Below are 17012 nucleotides of genomic sequence, written 5' to 3'. Positions count from 1 at the left end.
ATGCTTAAGTCTTGGCAACAAAAAAGGTCATTACAGCATTCATTAAAGTCTAGTCAACCTATAATCCCACAAAAACAGACTGAAATTGGACAATTTGATAAGCTGATTATGTTTTAAAGACATGTTTACATATAGGCAATCATACAAGGAACCGATAAATGTCAAACAGATACACCAAAATCATTCCAGGAGATTCAGCTAAACATGGAAGGGTAATCTTCCAAAATATTCTGATGCCCTGACACCGAAAGATGACGTTAAGATTAAACAAATGAAGACTTGAGCTTAACATACAAATAGAAAATAAAGGCACAGGAATTGAAAGGACATAGCAAAAATAAGAGGATATTTCCTTTTTCAAATGCAGCCGTATAAGAATGGACTTGGAAAAGACTCAACATGCCCCTCCAAGCTCAGTTTTCAGCAGACTCAACCTTGAACCCAACAAATTAAAGGCCTTGAAAGACTTCGAAGCCCCAAGTGTTTGAGTTCTATTTTTTGCATAGTAGCAGTTTCAACCACAGGTATAACAAACTCAAAGTACAGCTCTAGGGACTGGTATACTCGAAATTCGATTGAACTAGCATATAGATTCGTGTTTAACTAAAACACTACTTATGTTTATTTCTCCCATAAAACTCGAAACAGATGAATAAACAAGGGATAGAAATAGTCTTGGTCACCTTATACATATATAAATACATACACACATTCACCACGACATGTCACAGGAGAAAATGAATGCACTTTCCATCTTAAAAGGCTTGTAAACTTAATCAAAGTATTGAAAGACATATACGTTTCCCATTAGCATTAATCAAGACAGAAAACTTAGACTTACAGATGAAGAGGCAATTATGAAGGTGGTCTAGTATCGATCTGTTTAAATCATATACACGACATGCTTAAGATATACACATCACGGTATGTATATTATCTGTATATCGAATGTATATCTTCTCCTTATCTTAATAAACAATTGTATACCCTATACATAATTGACCTCAAATAGATTCTAAGTTCTGGAAAATCAGTTTAGGTATCCAAAACTACGATGTACCTCTTTCAAATCCATTTTTAGTAATCAAACATCCTATCCTAACAGCACCCAAACGTCAAACAAACAACGCAGCGACAGAGAAATTCCATAACCACTAACATATAGCGGCATAAACTAAAAATCTTGAACAAGCAGAAATTAAAGATCACAAGTGACAATTATAGCGAAGTTTACCTGTTTTGTGCGCAGTGAAGCGGGTATCGATGTCTCGAATCTATACTCGAACGCGACGAACTCGAACTTGATAAGAAAAATAACTAGAGTTTTAAAACAAAAACAAGGAAAGCCAAATAGAGTAATTGTTGACTGTTTTTTGTTGGTTAAAATTGATGTTTTTTTTGTGGGGGGATTTTGAGTTTCAAATCCTTCGTTTTTTCTGTTTTCTCCTCTTTCTTGCTCGTCAAATCCCTCTTTTTTTCTAAAACGATCTTCCATCCCCCCCCTTTCAAGTTGTAAGCCCCTCTCCTTTTATGGATGAGGAGAGAGAGGAGCGGGGAAGTGAGATGAGTGGAGAAGAACGTGGGCGTGGGGAATGGCAGAGCAGGCGTGGGGGACAGCAGTGGAGGTGGCAGGGAGCACGTGGAGGCGAGAAGATGAAAGGAGAAAGAGACGAGAGAGGGAGGCGGCGGGTGAGAAAAATCAGGGTGAAGAGGAAGAGGAAAAAGAAGAGGAAGGGGTGGTTTAGGTTTAAAAGTATTGGGTCGGGTCGGGTATGCGGGTATGGGCTGGTCCGTTTAGGCTGGCCCATTAATTTAAATGTGGGTAAAAATACGGGTTGGGTATAAAAATGTGGGTTGTTTATTTGAGTAGGAAATAATATTGTATTGGTATTTTGGGCCATTAATTTGGCTGAAAATTGTTGGTCCTTCCTCCGCTATTTAATTATTCTTTGGGCTTCTAATTTAATAACTGGTATAATATATATATTGTGTAAAGATAATAAATATGTAAAAATAAATATTTTGCAAAGTGTTGTCTTGTAATTAATTTAACGAGTCCAAACCCGAAAAAATGAAATGATGACGAATCATCTAAAATTTGTAGTAAAGTAATACTTGTAATGTCGAAAACAAAAGTAATGATATTAGTAGTAGTGGCAATAAAATATTGTAAAAAAAATAAAGTATTTAGCTCGTCAGTAAATTTAGAAACCCGGGTAAATTAAATAAAGGAGGAACAAAATTGGGTGTCAACACTCGCTTAGTTAATACAACAACAACAACAACCCAGTGAAATCCCACAACGTGGGGTCTGGGGAGGGTAGAGTGTACGCAGACCTTACTCCTACCAAGGTGGGATGGCTGTTTCCGAGAGACCCTCGACTCAATAAAAACATAAAAAGAGGTCAGATACGGCTAAAAGATTCAAAGCGATATGGAAATGAAGTAACGCAAGCGACACAGATAACATAGAATAATCAAAGCACAGGAAATAACAGATAATAGCATAATAGCATAAATTAGAGCACAAGAAATTATACTACGATAATGCGACTATTAATAAGGCAGGGTAATGAGACTATCTACTAGCCTTCTACCCTAATATGGGTCCTCCAAACCCTCCTATCTAAGGTCATGTCCTCGGTAAGCTGTAACTGCGCCATGTCGTGTCTAATTACCTCTCCCCAATACTTCTTTGGCCTACCCCTACCTCGTCTGAAACCATCCATGGCCAACCTCTCACACCTCCGCACTGGGGCATCCGTGTCTCTCCTCTTCACATGCCCAAACCATCTCAATCTCGCTTCTCGCATCTTGTCTTCCACCGAGGCCACTCCCACCTTGTCCCGAATATCCTCATTCCTAATCCTGTCACTCCTGGTGTGGCCACACATCCATCTCAACATTCTCATCTCAGCAACTTTCATCTTTTGAACGTGAGAAACCTTAACTGGCCAACACTCCGCCCCATACAACATAGTCGGTCTAACCACCACTTTGTAGAACTTTCCCTTAAGTTGTGGTGGCACCTTCTTGTCACATAACACTCCGGAAGCAAGCCTCCATTTCATCCACCCTGCCCCAATACGATGTGTGACATCATCGTCAATCTCCCCGCTGCCTTGCATAATAGACCCAAGATACTTGAAACTACTTTTCTTCTGGATGACTTGGGTACCAAGCCTCACTTCCAAGCCGGCCTCCTGAGGTGCTTCACTAAACTTACACTCTAAGTACTCTGTCTTGGTCCTACTCAGCTTAAACCCTTTAGACTCCAGAGTTTGTCTCCAATCCTCCAGCTTAGCGTTAACTCCGCTACGAGTCTCATCGATCAGGACTATGTCATCCGCGAAAAGCATACACCATGGCACCTCACCTTGAATTTGCCGCGTCAATCCATCCATCACCAAGGCAAATAAGAACGGACTAAGAGCTGATCCTTGATGCAACCCCATCACAACTGGAAAGTGCTCTGAGTCTCCTCCTACTGTCCTTACCCTGGTTTTGGCTCCCTCATACATGTCCTTGATCACCCTAATGTACGCCACAGGTACACCTTTAGCCTCCAAGCATCTCCATAGGATTTCTCTTGGGACTTTGTCGTAAGCCTTTTCTAGGTCAATGCTCGCTTAGTTAATATTAGATATATTTTCAGAATTATACACATAATATATCGAGATTAGTCGAGTGACCATGTGTTCACGTGATCCAAAATTTACACACAAATTCGCCCCTGTATCAGCCTAATCAATACCTCTGGTGTCCTCTGTTTCTGCTGAAAAAGCTCTATTATTCCTCTCTTGCCATAAATTATAGACACTGCCAGCAACGACCATTCTACACGCTTGAGGTTGAGAAGCTTTGCCATTTGCCTGTGCACACAGCCATGCCACCTCATTTTCCCAGTCCATGCACTTCTCTGGTACCCTTGCCACATCAATAATTTTAGTTATTCCTTTTATGTTTTAGATAAATATATAATAGTTGACATAATTGAAGGTCGTTTATTGTCGTTTTAAAATTACATGCAACGATTTGATCGTTGATTTACGATCAAGGGGGTTTATTAGCCATTCAAAAAGTGATTGGGATATTGTTTCTCAAACCCATAAGATTAAGGAGGCCGGTTAAGTGGGATTTACGAGAAAAAAAAAATTATTCAAACAAGTTTGTTCTTTTCTTTTTCCTTCCTGCATCAACTATCCTCAAAAAATATATGTCCAATTTTCCCCACAAAGTAAATAGATTGTAAATCATTGTGCTAAACAAGCAAAATCTAAAAGATTAGGCATATTTCCGCATTGGATCCAACATATTAATTTGAACTCTTCCAAACCCAAAACATGCATAGACAAAATGTACCACATATAGTACATATACACTATCCTTCTTTGAAATGAAACTTTCATGTTGGAACGATCAACAAAAACCAAACTAAATGAGAATTTTTGTATCAAGAGAATTGTAAGAGAAAACAAAGTAAAACTCAGATCGTATAAGATTTTTGACGACTTTGATCTTGCTTTATTAAATCGTCATCGTTCAACTCTAGGGGTAAATTTGTAATGTTCATGCCATCAGGGTCTAGATCTCCATCAAGTGTCAATCCTTCTATTCTTGTGGCAATTCCTTCTCCTTTCAATGGTGCATCAACGTCTGTTTTACAAATTAAGAAGCAGCTTTATTTAGTTGATAAAATTAAAACCGCATACACAAGTTCTCGAAAATAGAGAGTAAAATATGATACAAAATTATAAACTCATCTAGTTCCAATAATATACAAAATAGATGAGTTTATACGGAGTAACATGATCTGTCAGAATTCATATAGTCGATCCCTACTAACTATTATTGTCGTGAGAGTAACACAAGAATAATTAGGCCTCGTGGACAAAACTAAATTTATAATAAATACCGAACATGAAAAACACCTTCAGTAAATGCTGATTTACAACTTAAAATGTTGCATTCCAAATGTTAAAGTATGATCACTTGTCAGCATAGGTGAGGTCAAAAAGTCAAATGAAATTAGTCTAATAGATTCAGGTAAGAAATTAATTCCAAGTGATTACTTAGATCAGATACATATTAGAGCAAAAACTATTTCACCACTAAATTAATTTGAAGAAATTATAACGTAGTCAAGTAAAAATATTTCATCCAGTGTTTTAGCAAATTAAATTATCATTTGATACAACGTCTTCTTCTCTCTCTCTCTCTTTTTTTTTTTTTTTTTTTGGGTTGACTAATCATTGGATGCAATCTAATCGCTGAAAGTTTATCCAAATTCTAATATAGAGACGAACTATAGTGCTCTTATATATTCTACATATAAGTTTGTGGATAAATTAAGCTTGAAACAGAATAGTAATAATCACCATGCACTACAAGCAAAAGAATTAGCTACGAAATTCCGCGATTATCTGAATAACATGTAACTAACAGGATGTTTGGATGATCTTTCGCTAATCCATCGTTAAATAAAATTAACAATGGATTTTTAATTGCTTAAGTTACCCGTCACTAATTCCTTTTATAGTGATAGCTTACGGTCTAGTGGTACCTATAGATCGAAGTCTTTCACATAATGTTCAATTCTCCTCAGTGTTCCTCTTTCCGCTTCATTTTCCCTCATAGCGTAAAAAGAAAGAATTTTAAAACGAAATTAGAAGAGTAATATAATAAAAGTTACCCGGATTAGACAAGAACCATAGGATAAATCCACACAATAGCAAGACAAAAGGTATTATATGAACAGCATTTTCAGCAAATTTGGCACGAGATTTTTCCTTTTTAGCAATATCAGAGAGAGGTTCATTTATTGGTAATAATTCATTGGCTTCTAAAGACAAAGCTCTTAATGCTGGTGACACTTTTTGCGAGGGCGATGAATTAGAAGATGATGAATAGTAACTGGTGAAATGATCGTCTGAGACTCGAGTTGTGCTCGATGATCTATACATCATTTTTTTTCTTCTTCTTCGCTATAAACTATAGTTTCCCTTTTAATTCGAATGTGTTAATTTTGAGATAATGAATGTGTTAATTCGAAGAACAAGAAAAAAGTGAGTGAGTAAAGGAAGGCGAAATCAATGAAGTAGGATCTTGAGTGGATGACTAGTTCTGGTCGGTGTTCAAATTTTGGACTAATTCTTTCAAGTGTATTAGGTTATACTAGTAGTTACCATAAAATGGGGTTATCCAAATATTTATAAAATTAGTTCATTAATTAGGTAAGAGTTTATAAGAAAAAATTATATTGTCTTGTGAACTTTATTTACTGTGGCGGGTATTAATTTGCCTTACTTTGAAGATTACAAATGTTACTTTTTGGTAAAATTAAATATAAATATCTTTTGGATGACCTGATTGTGTAAAAACTATTTACATTGTCGGTCTATATATCTTCTTAGTTATAATTACCATGAAATGAACTGATAGAAACTAAATATTGACACAATCAAGTTAGTTATTATATAATTATAGATAAATCTTTTGATAAAATTTAATTGATAATTTAATAATATTAATTAACATATTAACACAGATTAAAATCCAACTAATAATGTAAGAAAAGATTACACTATTAAGCAAAGTACATAACTTCGATTCTACCCAAAATTGCTAATGGCAACTAAATAACAAATAATAAGTATACTGTACTATTGTCACTTTAATAAATCGAAAAACTAAAGGTTAAAAAAAAAAGAACTTTTGAACTATGCAAAATTTGTTTATTTTTGCTCTCTATTAATAATTGGGCTCAAAATTATTCCCATCGGTCACCAAACTGGCCTATATTTACCCTTTTCCACTTGCAAAAAATGATTAGCACTACAAATCGCCTGACGAAGGAGAAAGATAAGTTTCAAGTTAGTGTGTTTTCTCTTTCTTTTTTCTAAGAAGAAGGTCCAAATATAAACCAACCACACACCCCCACCCCCCACCCCCCACCCCAAAAAAAAAAAAAGGTGATCATATTTATGTCTTTTTTCAACTAAATTAGGCGATTGTGCTTAATTATTTTTTGTTAGTAAAAATGGATAAATATTGGCCAGTTTGGTCATGATAGTGGCAGTTCTAACCCTCAGTACTATTAACGAAGCACAAAATAAACAATTTCACATAACTCGAGAACAAAATTTGAACTTTTTCCATTGGTAAATAGATAGTATTGAACAAATAACCAGTATCAAACTTGAGAAGACCGGAAATGATCTAATGCGGGGTCAAATATATATAGGCAACAAATTGTTCTGGAAAGTACTCACATAATATGGGAACAATTAAAGTCAAACCATACATTATATATAGGGATTTTAACAGTGTACTTCTAGTTATTCCACTAACACAATTTCGATGTATACTCAGCATGTAACAAATGTATAATCAGTGTATCTGTATAACAAATAATACATTGATTATGCATTGCATATATTTTGCTACATATCCTCAGTACACAAACACTCGAAATATAATCAAACTGTTTGATTCAAACACATTAACTTCACTAATTCTTAGAATATAAACTCAAAATGTTTTTTGTAAACATTCATCATATAACTATATATATATATATATATATATATATATATATATATATATATATATATATATATATATATATATATATATTCCATTATTATACTCATTTACTATATATTCTCATGGTGTTCTCTGTACTATACATATCAAACCCTATTACACACGTGCATTAAAGTTTACCATACTCTTTTATATATATTCGTAACAAGAACGTGTAGTAGTACACATCCACAGTATATATGTTTACCCATGATGATCTCTCTCCTTTGAAATCGATGGCGCATTATCGCCACCATATTCACCTGAGCCACCACCAGCACGACCATCACTACCACCACGACCAGAACCAGAACCAAAACCAAAACCATATCCATTGCCAGTACCAGACCCAAAACCAAACCCCCATCCTCGACCTAATCCATCAGGAGACCTACCTGAGCCGGAACCATAACCCCATCCTCCTCCAGGGCTTGAACCCCAACCCCAGTTGTAATCCCAGTTAGGTGCATGAGCTGAACCACTTCCTCCACTAGAAGGTGAAGGTGTTTCTGGCGAGGGCATCTCTCTTCCTCCTGAACCATCACCAGCACGACCATCACTACCACGATAACCATCTCCAGCTCCATAACCACCACCATGATTATCACCACCACCACCATAGCCAGTATCGGATCCAGTACTCCCGGATGCAAAACCAAAACCCCAGCCTCGACCTAATCCATCAGGTGACCTACCTGACCCGGAGCCATAACCCCATCCTCCTCCAGGGCTAGAACCCCGACCCCAGGTATAATCCCAGTTAGGTGCATGAGCTGCACCACTTCCTCCGCTAGGGGATGAAGAGGTTTTGGATGAGGTCATCCCTCCTCCGTCGGAGTTGAAGGACAAAGAATGAGGTGAGATCAAGAAAATGATCAAAAGAATGAATTGGAAAGTGTTTGATTGCATGATTATGCTAGCAATATTAACGGCTTCTGTTTTTTTGGTTTTTTTCTTTTTTTTCTTTTTAATTTGGTCCAGATTGTGCCTTTAAGGTTTGTGCATAGGGATAGTGGGATATTTACTAATTTATGGACCCATGACACTTAAAAAACCCGTGGGCCTTATAGATGCACTTGTCGAGAAAGAGGTAAAGTGCACCTTCCACCCATCATTTGCACAACCGCCCCTTCCTAACTTTAATATTGCAATTAAAAATCGACTTTATGTTAGGTGTATTAACGATCTAAAGAATTGTTACACATCACATTAAATTGATCGATAATAACAGGAAATTCTTCATATTTGGTCTCACAATCTAAAAGATATAACCTATTATGACCGAGTAAATTGCGCTAACCGTATAATTTTTATTAATACTATCGAGGTATATAATTTAACTTATTTATTTTAAACTTTTTTTTTTGGCTGACACAGATCCGTGAAGATGAAAAAGGGGTTGGAAGAATAGAGTGCTTTGATATATATATATATATATATATATATATATATATATAGTGGGTGAATGGTGGATCATTAACTGGCCAGAGGCCAATGACCGACCTGTAACACATCATACATGGAAAAAGTTTCATACTAGGCCAAATTAACCTGATTGAAATTTGTGAATTCCTTTTTGTCGTATTTGTTAGGCTACTAATTTGAATTTGTGCCAAATAGATTCATTGTGAGGGCGAAACAATCACTATCACTTCAGGAATCGAATTCGAAACCTTCAAGTAAGAACGAAGAAATATTAGCCTCCCAGCACGCATCTATATTCTTGGTATAGTACTTTTTTTGGCCTATTTGTTAGGCTACTAAGTTAAATTTGCATCAGATAGACTCACTTACTCACTATGAGGGTAAAATTCCTTAATGAAATATTTTTCACTTTTAATATTCAAATTCAAAACCTTCGATTAAAGAAAAATAATTCAGCCATTCAGCACACATCTCGATTCTCTGTGTGATCCTTTTGCCCTCTTTGTTAGACTACTAATTTAAATTTGCGCCTGATATACTCAATGTGAGGGGAAAATGCTCGCTGACAAATATTGTTCACTTTCAGGATTCAAGTCTGAGACCTTTAATATAATTAAGGGCGGAAAGATTTCAGTCATCCATCACACATCTTGATGTGGTCCTTTTGACCTATGTCTAACACACTACGCACATCGTTTTCTATGGTGCAAATAAGAGCACTCACTTGGATTGAATTCCTTCTTTGCAGGCATAGCGTTCTAACTTTTGTGTAGTGGATGCAATGTTGACCTAAAACTCACACATGTCACGAACATATCTAAAGAGAAAACAAATGACAACTTAAAAGGCTTGCGGTGAATTGAAAAAGATGTAGGAACTTGAGACGTGCACATGCTCTCTTCATAATGATCAGTTGGATATTCATGGGATACCAATGGTATTGTTATCCCTCAATCAATTATTTCAAATTGTAGTTGGTAGTTAATAGTACTGTAAGCTAAAATTATGTAAGCCAGGCTTTTCAAAGACAACTTTAGTAGTTGGTGGTATTTATAAGTTAAATACTTCATCCATTCCAATTTATGTGATATAGATTGACTAGTGATTGAACCGATGAATCCACTAAAACAGTCTAAGGGACCTGGTCCCTGAACTGTTTTACAGATAAATACACAACGTAACTAAGGCAAGATATTTACATGGAAAACTTTTTGCTCAAGGGATTAAAAACCACGACCTACCTCAGTAGGATTTCTAACTTCACTAAACTGAGCAATGTTTCAAATTACAAGCTTTTGCAACCTAGGAATTAGACCACTAATCCCTCCCCTTACAATAAATCTATTGCAAGTACCTTCTTGACTAACTCTAGTCAAGCACCAAACTGATTCAACTAACTCTAGCTTAACCTTAACACCACTATGACTAACTTTAGCCAAGTATTTACAACAAAAGCTTGATAAAAACAAAAATACCTACAAAATCCTTCTTGAAGAAGTGTAGATTTACAATGTAGAGATCATAAGGATAAAGACTAGACAACTCTAGGACTCAAAACATCTTCCGCTGTTGAGATCTGGTCCTTGAACTTGTCTTAGCTTTGTTCTTGAAAGCACCAAGAGAACAGTGGCTGCACTTGTAAAGATCTGGATATTAAGGTTTTCAAGTAATAGGTTAAACAATGCCAACAAATTGTTTAAATAGGAACTCAAATGAGAGCATGTGAGAATCATGTGAGATGCATGTGACTTCAATTGAGACGTTACACTGGTGGTTAGATTTTAGCATGCATACAGTTAAGTTGCTATGGTACTGCCTGATGGAACAGTGCACACAGCTTTACAGCTGTCATGTGATGTATAGTTTTCAGGGACCTGATCAAGGACGTAGTCCTTGGCATATTTGTCAAATCATCAAAACTATGAAATGTCATAACTCATCAATTTCTCTCTTTTTGATGATGACAAACTTATAATTGATGTTCCCTGAGAACCAGGTTTCCTCTTCATAGTAAACCCTAGTAGCATAAGAGTATGTAATGCTTCATTTGTACCTGTGGGACCAGGTTCCCCCTGCGGATTAGACCCTCAACTTCATGTTGACATTTTCACCTGTTATGTAATCAAAATAGCTATGCAACATTCAGTTATGAAGTTCATTTGGGACTTACTTCCCCCTAAGAATATAGCCCTCAACATCATAAACCATATCAATCTCATTTGGGGGACCAAGGTTCCCTTAGTAGATGCGACCACAGCATTATAGACGAGTCACTTTTATTTGCGTCAAACATCATAGACATTTGCGTCAAACATCATAAATGTTTCACTTTCATTTGCATCAACCACCAATCATCAAAACTGTTTCCCCCTTTTGGCATCATCAAAAAGAGACAAAAGTTTAGCACAAGCTTAAAGAAGTTCAAATATATTAACTCACGCCACTTGGGCAAACTCAGAGTGAGCACTAACAGAAGCAACCAAAATAATACAAAGGAGAAGCATGTGCACAAAACAGATAGAGTGTCATTGAAGTAATTTGTAAGAGAACTTAGTAGTCAATTGGTACCACAAACATACAAAATAAAGTTGACATGGTGCTAATGTCATCATTCAGACCAAAAGAAGTATTTTGCAAAAATAAGGACAGAGTTTAATAAAATAGTGAACTAAGAGAATTGAGTCACGGGTTTGCAGTCTTAGTGGTGTAGAGAATTTTGAGCATCATGCCCAGCCTGGCATCTACAGTTTTGTGGGTATCCAAGATCTGTTCCTGATGTTTTTCAACCTTCTTCTTCAGCTGAGCATTATCTTCTCTCAACTCAGCAACCTCTGTTATCTGCACACCACTAGAACCAGGTCCTTCTAGCTTCAACTTGGCAATTTCAGCTTTCAACAGAGATTTTCAACCCCCAGGCTCTCTACTTCAGCCAAGATCTTCTCGTTTGCCTCAATGAGATTAGATATAGTAGAGGTACATCCTAATCCCCCATTCTTTTGCACAATATCACACTCTTCTAGGGTGCCTAAGGAAAACATTTGTTTTTTAATTCCTTTGGTGACCTTTCCAGTGATTACCTTGAAGTGATCAAAGACTTTAGCCAGAAGGAAACTGTCACACCCTAACCTTACTAGGGTGTGATGGGCACCCGACCCCATATTCGGAGCCGAGCGAACCCGCTGACTCTTATTACATACATAATCTCTTTAGACTCTTAAATCAAATAAGAAATGAAAAACATAGTAAAGCTTTCAGAATCTTTCTTTTCATCGTACTCAATTCAAATAAAATCTATCATCACATGAAACTCGTAACAGGAAACATAATAACACATTGGCTGGTGGAGCCGATTACAATACCGACATTCTATACCTACGACTCTGTCTGCAAAGTCTCTAACATTAATCAGAAATCATAACATATGTACTCTGACTCGGCAACACTCCGAAAGGAAGTGGAGTTCGCCAATCCAGCTGAAGCATCTTCTAGCAAGGTCCTTTACTCATCTGGGTGTACCTGCGTGGCATGAAACGCAGCCCCCGAAGAAAGGGGGTCAGTACGAGCAATGTACTGAGTATGTAAGGCATGAATAGTAACAGAGTAAGGGATGTAGAATATGAGTAATAACAGAATGGACATATAGGGCATACCGTAAGATAAAAGAGTAATATGTACAATGAATGCCTTTTGGCGGTACCATGCATGCTGAGTGCTGCGGAACGTGCAGCCCGATCCACATATATACATATATACATAGTAATACTTCCTTTGAAAGACATTTCTGTTTCATATATATATATATAATAGAACATCTCATATTGCCAAGGCGTCGGCTCCGATCCATTTAGCCACATATATCCCGCGTCCGGGATGATATCATGTCATATACAGATACATGTATCGTCTGCATATCCCAGTGTCTATAGCGCTCTGGCCCTTTTTCCCATCTTCCCCGTATACATATACATATACATATATCATATAGCAGCATGCAGGAGAGCCCAAGGAAAGTCATGTATCTATCGGAGTGACGTAAGGTCGGTAACCTCCGATTATGTATTATGGAATAGTCATCGTGGCCTTGTCTCACCTTGAAGGAACAATTATTATAAGGTGAGGCTATCAACGAAGGATAACATTAAGAGAACGTAGGATAAGATCATAAATCTCATAAGGCGTCTATTCATATAGTTTAGAATCTTTAAAAATAGTCGTCATCCATGAATAAAATTGGGAAATCAAGAGATAACTCAACATTCTTATACCGTCTTTGAAATCGTAAACTTGGAACCTTAAACATGAAATCATTCTCATCATAGTCATCATAGAAATATTCTCATCTTTGACATCATCGTTGTCATTGTAAAACATATCCATCGTTGTTGTCATAAAAGCTTACGGAGTCATAAACCTCTTATTTGGAAAAATACGGACACTTTGGAAAACATTTACGGTTATTGGGAAAAGAAACCATGCCTTGGAATCATACACATCTACTTTTGGAAATAAGGAGGCTATGAAAACATTTATGGAATTGTAATCATGGGAATCATGCCTTTGAAAGAAAGGGACGAGCCTTAACATACTTGTTCCACCTCCTATTAGCTATGCTTATTTGTCCAAGCTCGCTAGTCTACATTCAAGAGGATTTACACAATCATTAGATTCATTGTCATACACTTGCTTTAGTTCTTCAAATGAATTCATTCATAATCTGCCGAAATTCCAGCAGCATTTCCCCTGTAAATACAACCATCCCCGAGAATCCAACTCGGCCAAATCATCAAATCAACAATCCGAGAATTCAACTCGGCCAATTTATCAACAACAATCCCAATAATCATGTCAACAACATCAACAATTAATTCAAGACGCATTCTAACATTAACAACCTTTGTCATACAATTCAACGGCATTTCATTTATATTCAATTCAATCACATATAATCGAGCTAACACCAATGATCCCACATTCAAGTATTAATCCGAAATCATTCTAACATGATTCAAGAATACTTCAAACAATTCACATAATATTCAAAACAACCCAATCAACATACTACTTCACCCGAAACTTTCCAAATTCAACAAGAACAATAGCAACACATTTCCTTCTTTCAAATTCATGAATTATATCTGCCACCCGAACCCTTCTCAACTCAACATAACCAACACCAACACATTCTTTCCTTCCAAATTCATGAACTATAACGACAATTCATTCGTTAACAATATTATTCACATAAATATAAAGACTACGTTCAATCACGTTGGCTTCTAAAAACAGCCCATAACAATTACAACTCCAACTTGAATCATTGAACTTTCATTAACATCATAGAATCCACAACACAACAACCAAGATACTAAGTAAATTTAATTCATTCCTTCTACACAAAATAGCCCACTCACGGCTACAACATCAACATACCTAGTTTCAAGAATTTCATCCATTTCTACACCCAACAACATGCATGAACCATCCATAACATATAAAAGAGGATTAAAACTTACCTTTTCCACTTAGCTCCTCAACTTGGCTAGAGTTGTGCCTTGCAAGAATGAATGGTTTGCTTGCTCCAACTACTACTCCACATTATAGAAGACCTTCCAATTGGTAGAAAAACTAGAAGAAAATATATTTTTTTGGATCAATTTTCCATGACTCCAAGTTCGGCCAACCATGGCCGAACCCCTTCTCTCTTCTTCTTTTCTTTTCTCTCCAAGCTTCTTAATTTAAAAGATGAATATGCCTTATTTTGTCATCAATTGTATATATATATGGCTTCTACCAATACAAAGTGGACACATGTCCCCTTCTCCCTTTTTCTTGAACTTTCTCAAAATAAACAAAGAAGACTAATTATCTTGTTATGTAAGCTTTGGTCCATATATATATAATTAGCCCCATTAAATAAAAATGTGGACATATGATTATATGCCACACGACCAACATGGCCCCTTCAAGAACCTTCTTGAATATTTTGTGAAATTCCCATTTTTCCCCTAGCCTTCCACAATATTACCATGAACTACTTTATGAATTTCCCTTTTTACCCTTAGTCTTTCTCAATATTTCCATACTAATGAATAACTTGTACATTAAAATAATTTTGGAAAATAGTCTTGCCCTTAACTTACCACGACTTCCTTGAAATATCCGAATGTATAAAATACAGGCTATAACAGAAACCATAAGGGAGACCATGCTTGTCATGCTTTGTACATGTCCACTACTTTCATCATGTGCTCATTCATGGTAGAGGGTAAGCTGACCAAATATCCTCTATCCAGTATCTCTACTAGTAATAGGTCCTTCTTAGATGTTATGCACCTCTTTTCAGTCCTAGGCAGTACCACTTTGTCGACTAGTTCAAATAGAAGGTGATATTATGGCTTCATCTGTTTCTTGTACAGAGTTTCAGTGGTCACCCGCTCTCCTATTCGAACTATGATACTCTTGAAGTCATCTGAGGCCTTGATGTCCTTGTCATTTCCCTGTTTTTTAATTCATTCAGTTGGGACATTTAGAATTTTGCCCAACTGAGCTTCATCCAATGTAAAGTCAACTTTTCCAACCTTGCATACCAAGGTATAATTATCAGTATACTGCAATTTCACAAAGAATTCTGCTACTTCCTTCTCATAGGCTAATGCAGGCCCTTAAAGAAGACGATCCCAACTTTGAGCTCTCAAGATCTACATTAAATCATCAAATCCTTGGTGTCCAATCACCTCTGGATCAAACACTCTGCCAAGCAACACTTTTTGACCTCTCAGATTCTCTTTCCTCAAATTTTCTTCATCCCTTCTAGATTTTCCCTTTTTACAGGAACCAGGTCCCTCAGTCAAGGTTACTTTTCTTTTCTTAGAGGAGTCTGCTTCCCCACTGGCTGAGCTATTTTTTCTCTTAGGAGAAGGTGTCACCTCTTTCACCTTTCTTATTTTTTCAGTGAATTTCTCAGTTTCTACTTCACCATATTTTTCCTTTCATCAATCACAAATTTCCTTTTTCCTTTTGAATTTCTTCTTCTTCTTCTTCTTCTTCTTCTTCTTCTTCTTCTTCTTCTTTTTCTTCTTCTTCTTCTTCTTCTTCTTCTTCTTCTTTTTCTTTTTCTTTATCAGTCACAGTCATAACTTCCTTTTCATCTATCAAATGTCTTAAGTTGGATGTATTTTCCAACTTTCTTTTTTTTGCAGTACTCTTCTCTTTGTTACCTTGAGGAGCAGAGTTAAGTTGTGTTGTGGCCCTTTGTCTAGTGGTAGGTGGTCCTTTTCCTCGAGCGAATATGGGTTTACCTTTTTTTTTTTATTTCCTTTTGACTTAGCACTTCCAGTTCTACGCTTAAAAAATGTCCCCAATACTATATTTTCATCAAAGTTTATCTCTATCTCTTTCAGGATTTACCTTTTCAGATGGTTTTGGGGAACCAGGTTCCTTTTCTGAGGGGCCTTCCTAAGGAACAACAACGGTGGATAGAGGTACAAGATCCCAACAATCTCCTTCGGGACTAGGTCCTTTCTTCATTACCGTTGTTCCTTTGGAATTTCCCTGTTCCCTTTCAGTCTCCACAATTTCCTTCTCAAACTCTTCTTCAACAGAAATTTTTTCAGATTCTCCATCAGCAACATCATTCACAACCTTTCTAACAATGTCATTAAGGTATTCACTAACATTTTCCAAACCAACACTTATATTATCACTTTCCATTAGCAATTCATGTCTAAAATCATCATTGATTCCCACATATTCAATATTTTCTTCTAATAATTTCTCTATGTTTTCAACCACTACAGAACCCCTATGTCTTTGTTCACACTCAGCAACTACGACATCCACAGTCTCTTCATTTATAGGAGCACTCAAATTCTCCTCACACCCAGCATTTAGAGGTTCTCTATTAACACATTTCTCTATAACTTTATCACTATCAAGAGAATCTGAGTTACCTGAGTTTGGAGATGTTTCCTTTGAAACCCCTGCTTCCTTTTTAAGTAGGTCCT

At 36.5% G+C, this 17012-nt stretch overlaps 3 protein-coding genes across 3 annotated transcripts; all 3 read right to left on the bottom strand.

Moving 5' to 3' along the window:
• Positions 1-2401: 2401 nt before the first annotated feature.
• Positions 2402-3618, bottom strand: LOC132642290 (uncharacterized). Its single transcript, XM_060359535.1, has one exon. It carries the CDS (start codon positions 3519-3521, stop codon positions 2586-2588), a length of 936 nt encoding a protein of 311 aa, XP_060215518.1. The 5' UTR covers positions 3522-3618; the 3' UTR covers positions 2402-2585.
• Positions 3619-4436: 818 nt separating this feature from the next.
• Positions 4437-6106, bottom strand: LOC132642289 (uncharacterized). The gene is made up of 2 exons (XM_060359534.1): positions 5693-6106; positions 4437-4656 (listed from the first exon to the last, which is right to left on the bottom strand). The coding sequence occupies exons 1-2, from the start codon at positions 5964-5966 to the stop codon at positions 4487-4489; spliced, it is 444 nt and encodes a 147-aa protein (XP_060215517.1). The 5' UTR covers positions 5967-6106; the 3' UTR covers positions 4437-4486.
• A 1108-nt stretch (positions 6107-7214) lies between these two features.
• Positions 7215-8624, bottom strand: LOC132640455 (putative glycine-rich cell wall structural protein 1). Its single transcript, XM_060357051.1, has one exon. It carries the CDS (start codon positions 8491-8493, stop codon positions 7789-7791), a length of 705 nt encoding a protein of 234 aa, XP_060213034.1. The 5' UTR covers positions 8494-8624; the 3' UTR covers positions 7215-7788.
• Positions 8625-17012: the final 8388 nt, after the last annotated feature.

This window comes from Lycium barbarum, chromosome 5 (assembly GCF_019175385.1).
Source record: "Lycium barbarum isolate Lr01 chromosome 5, ASM1917538v2, whole genome shotgun sequence".
Classification (NCBI taxonomy): domain Eukaryota; kingdom Viridiplantae; phylum Streptophyta; class Magnoliopsida; order Solanales; family Solanaceae; genus Lycium; species Lycium barbarum.
The sequence above is the reverse complement of the archived record's forward strand: the minus strand, read 5'-3'. Positions and strand labels throughout refer to the sequence as shown.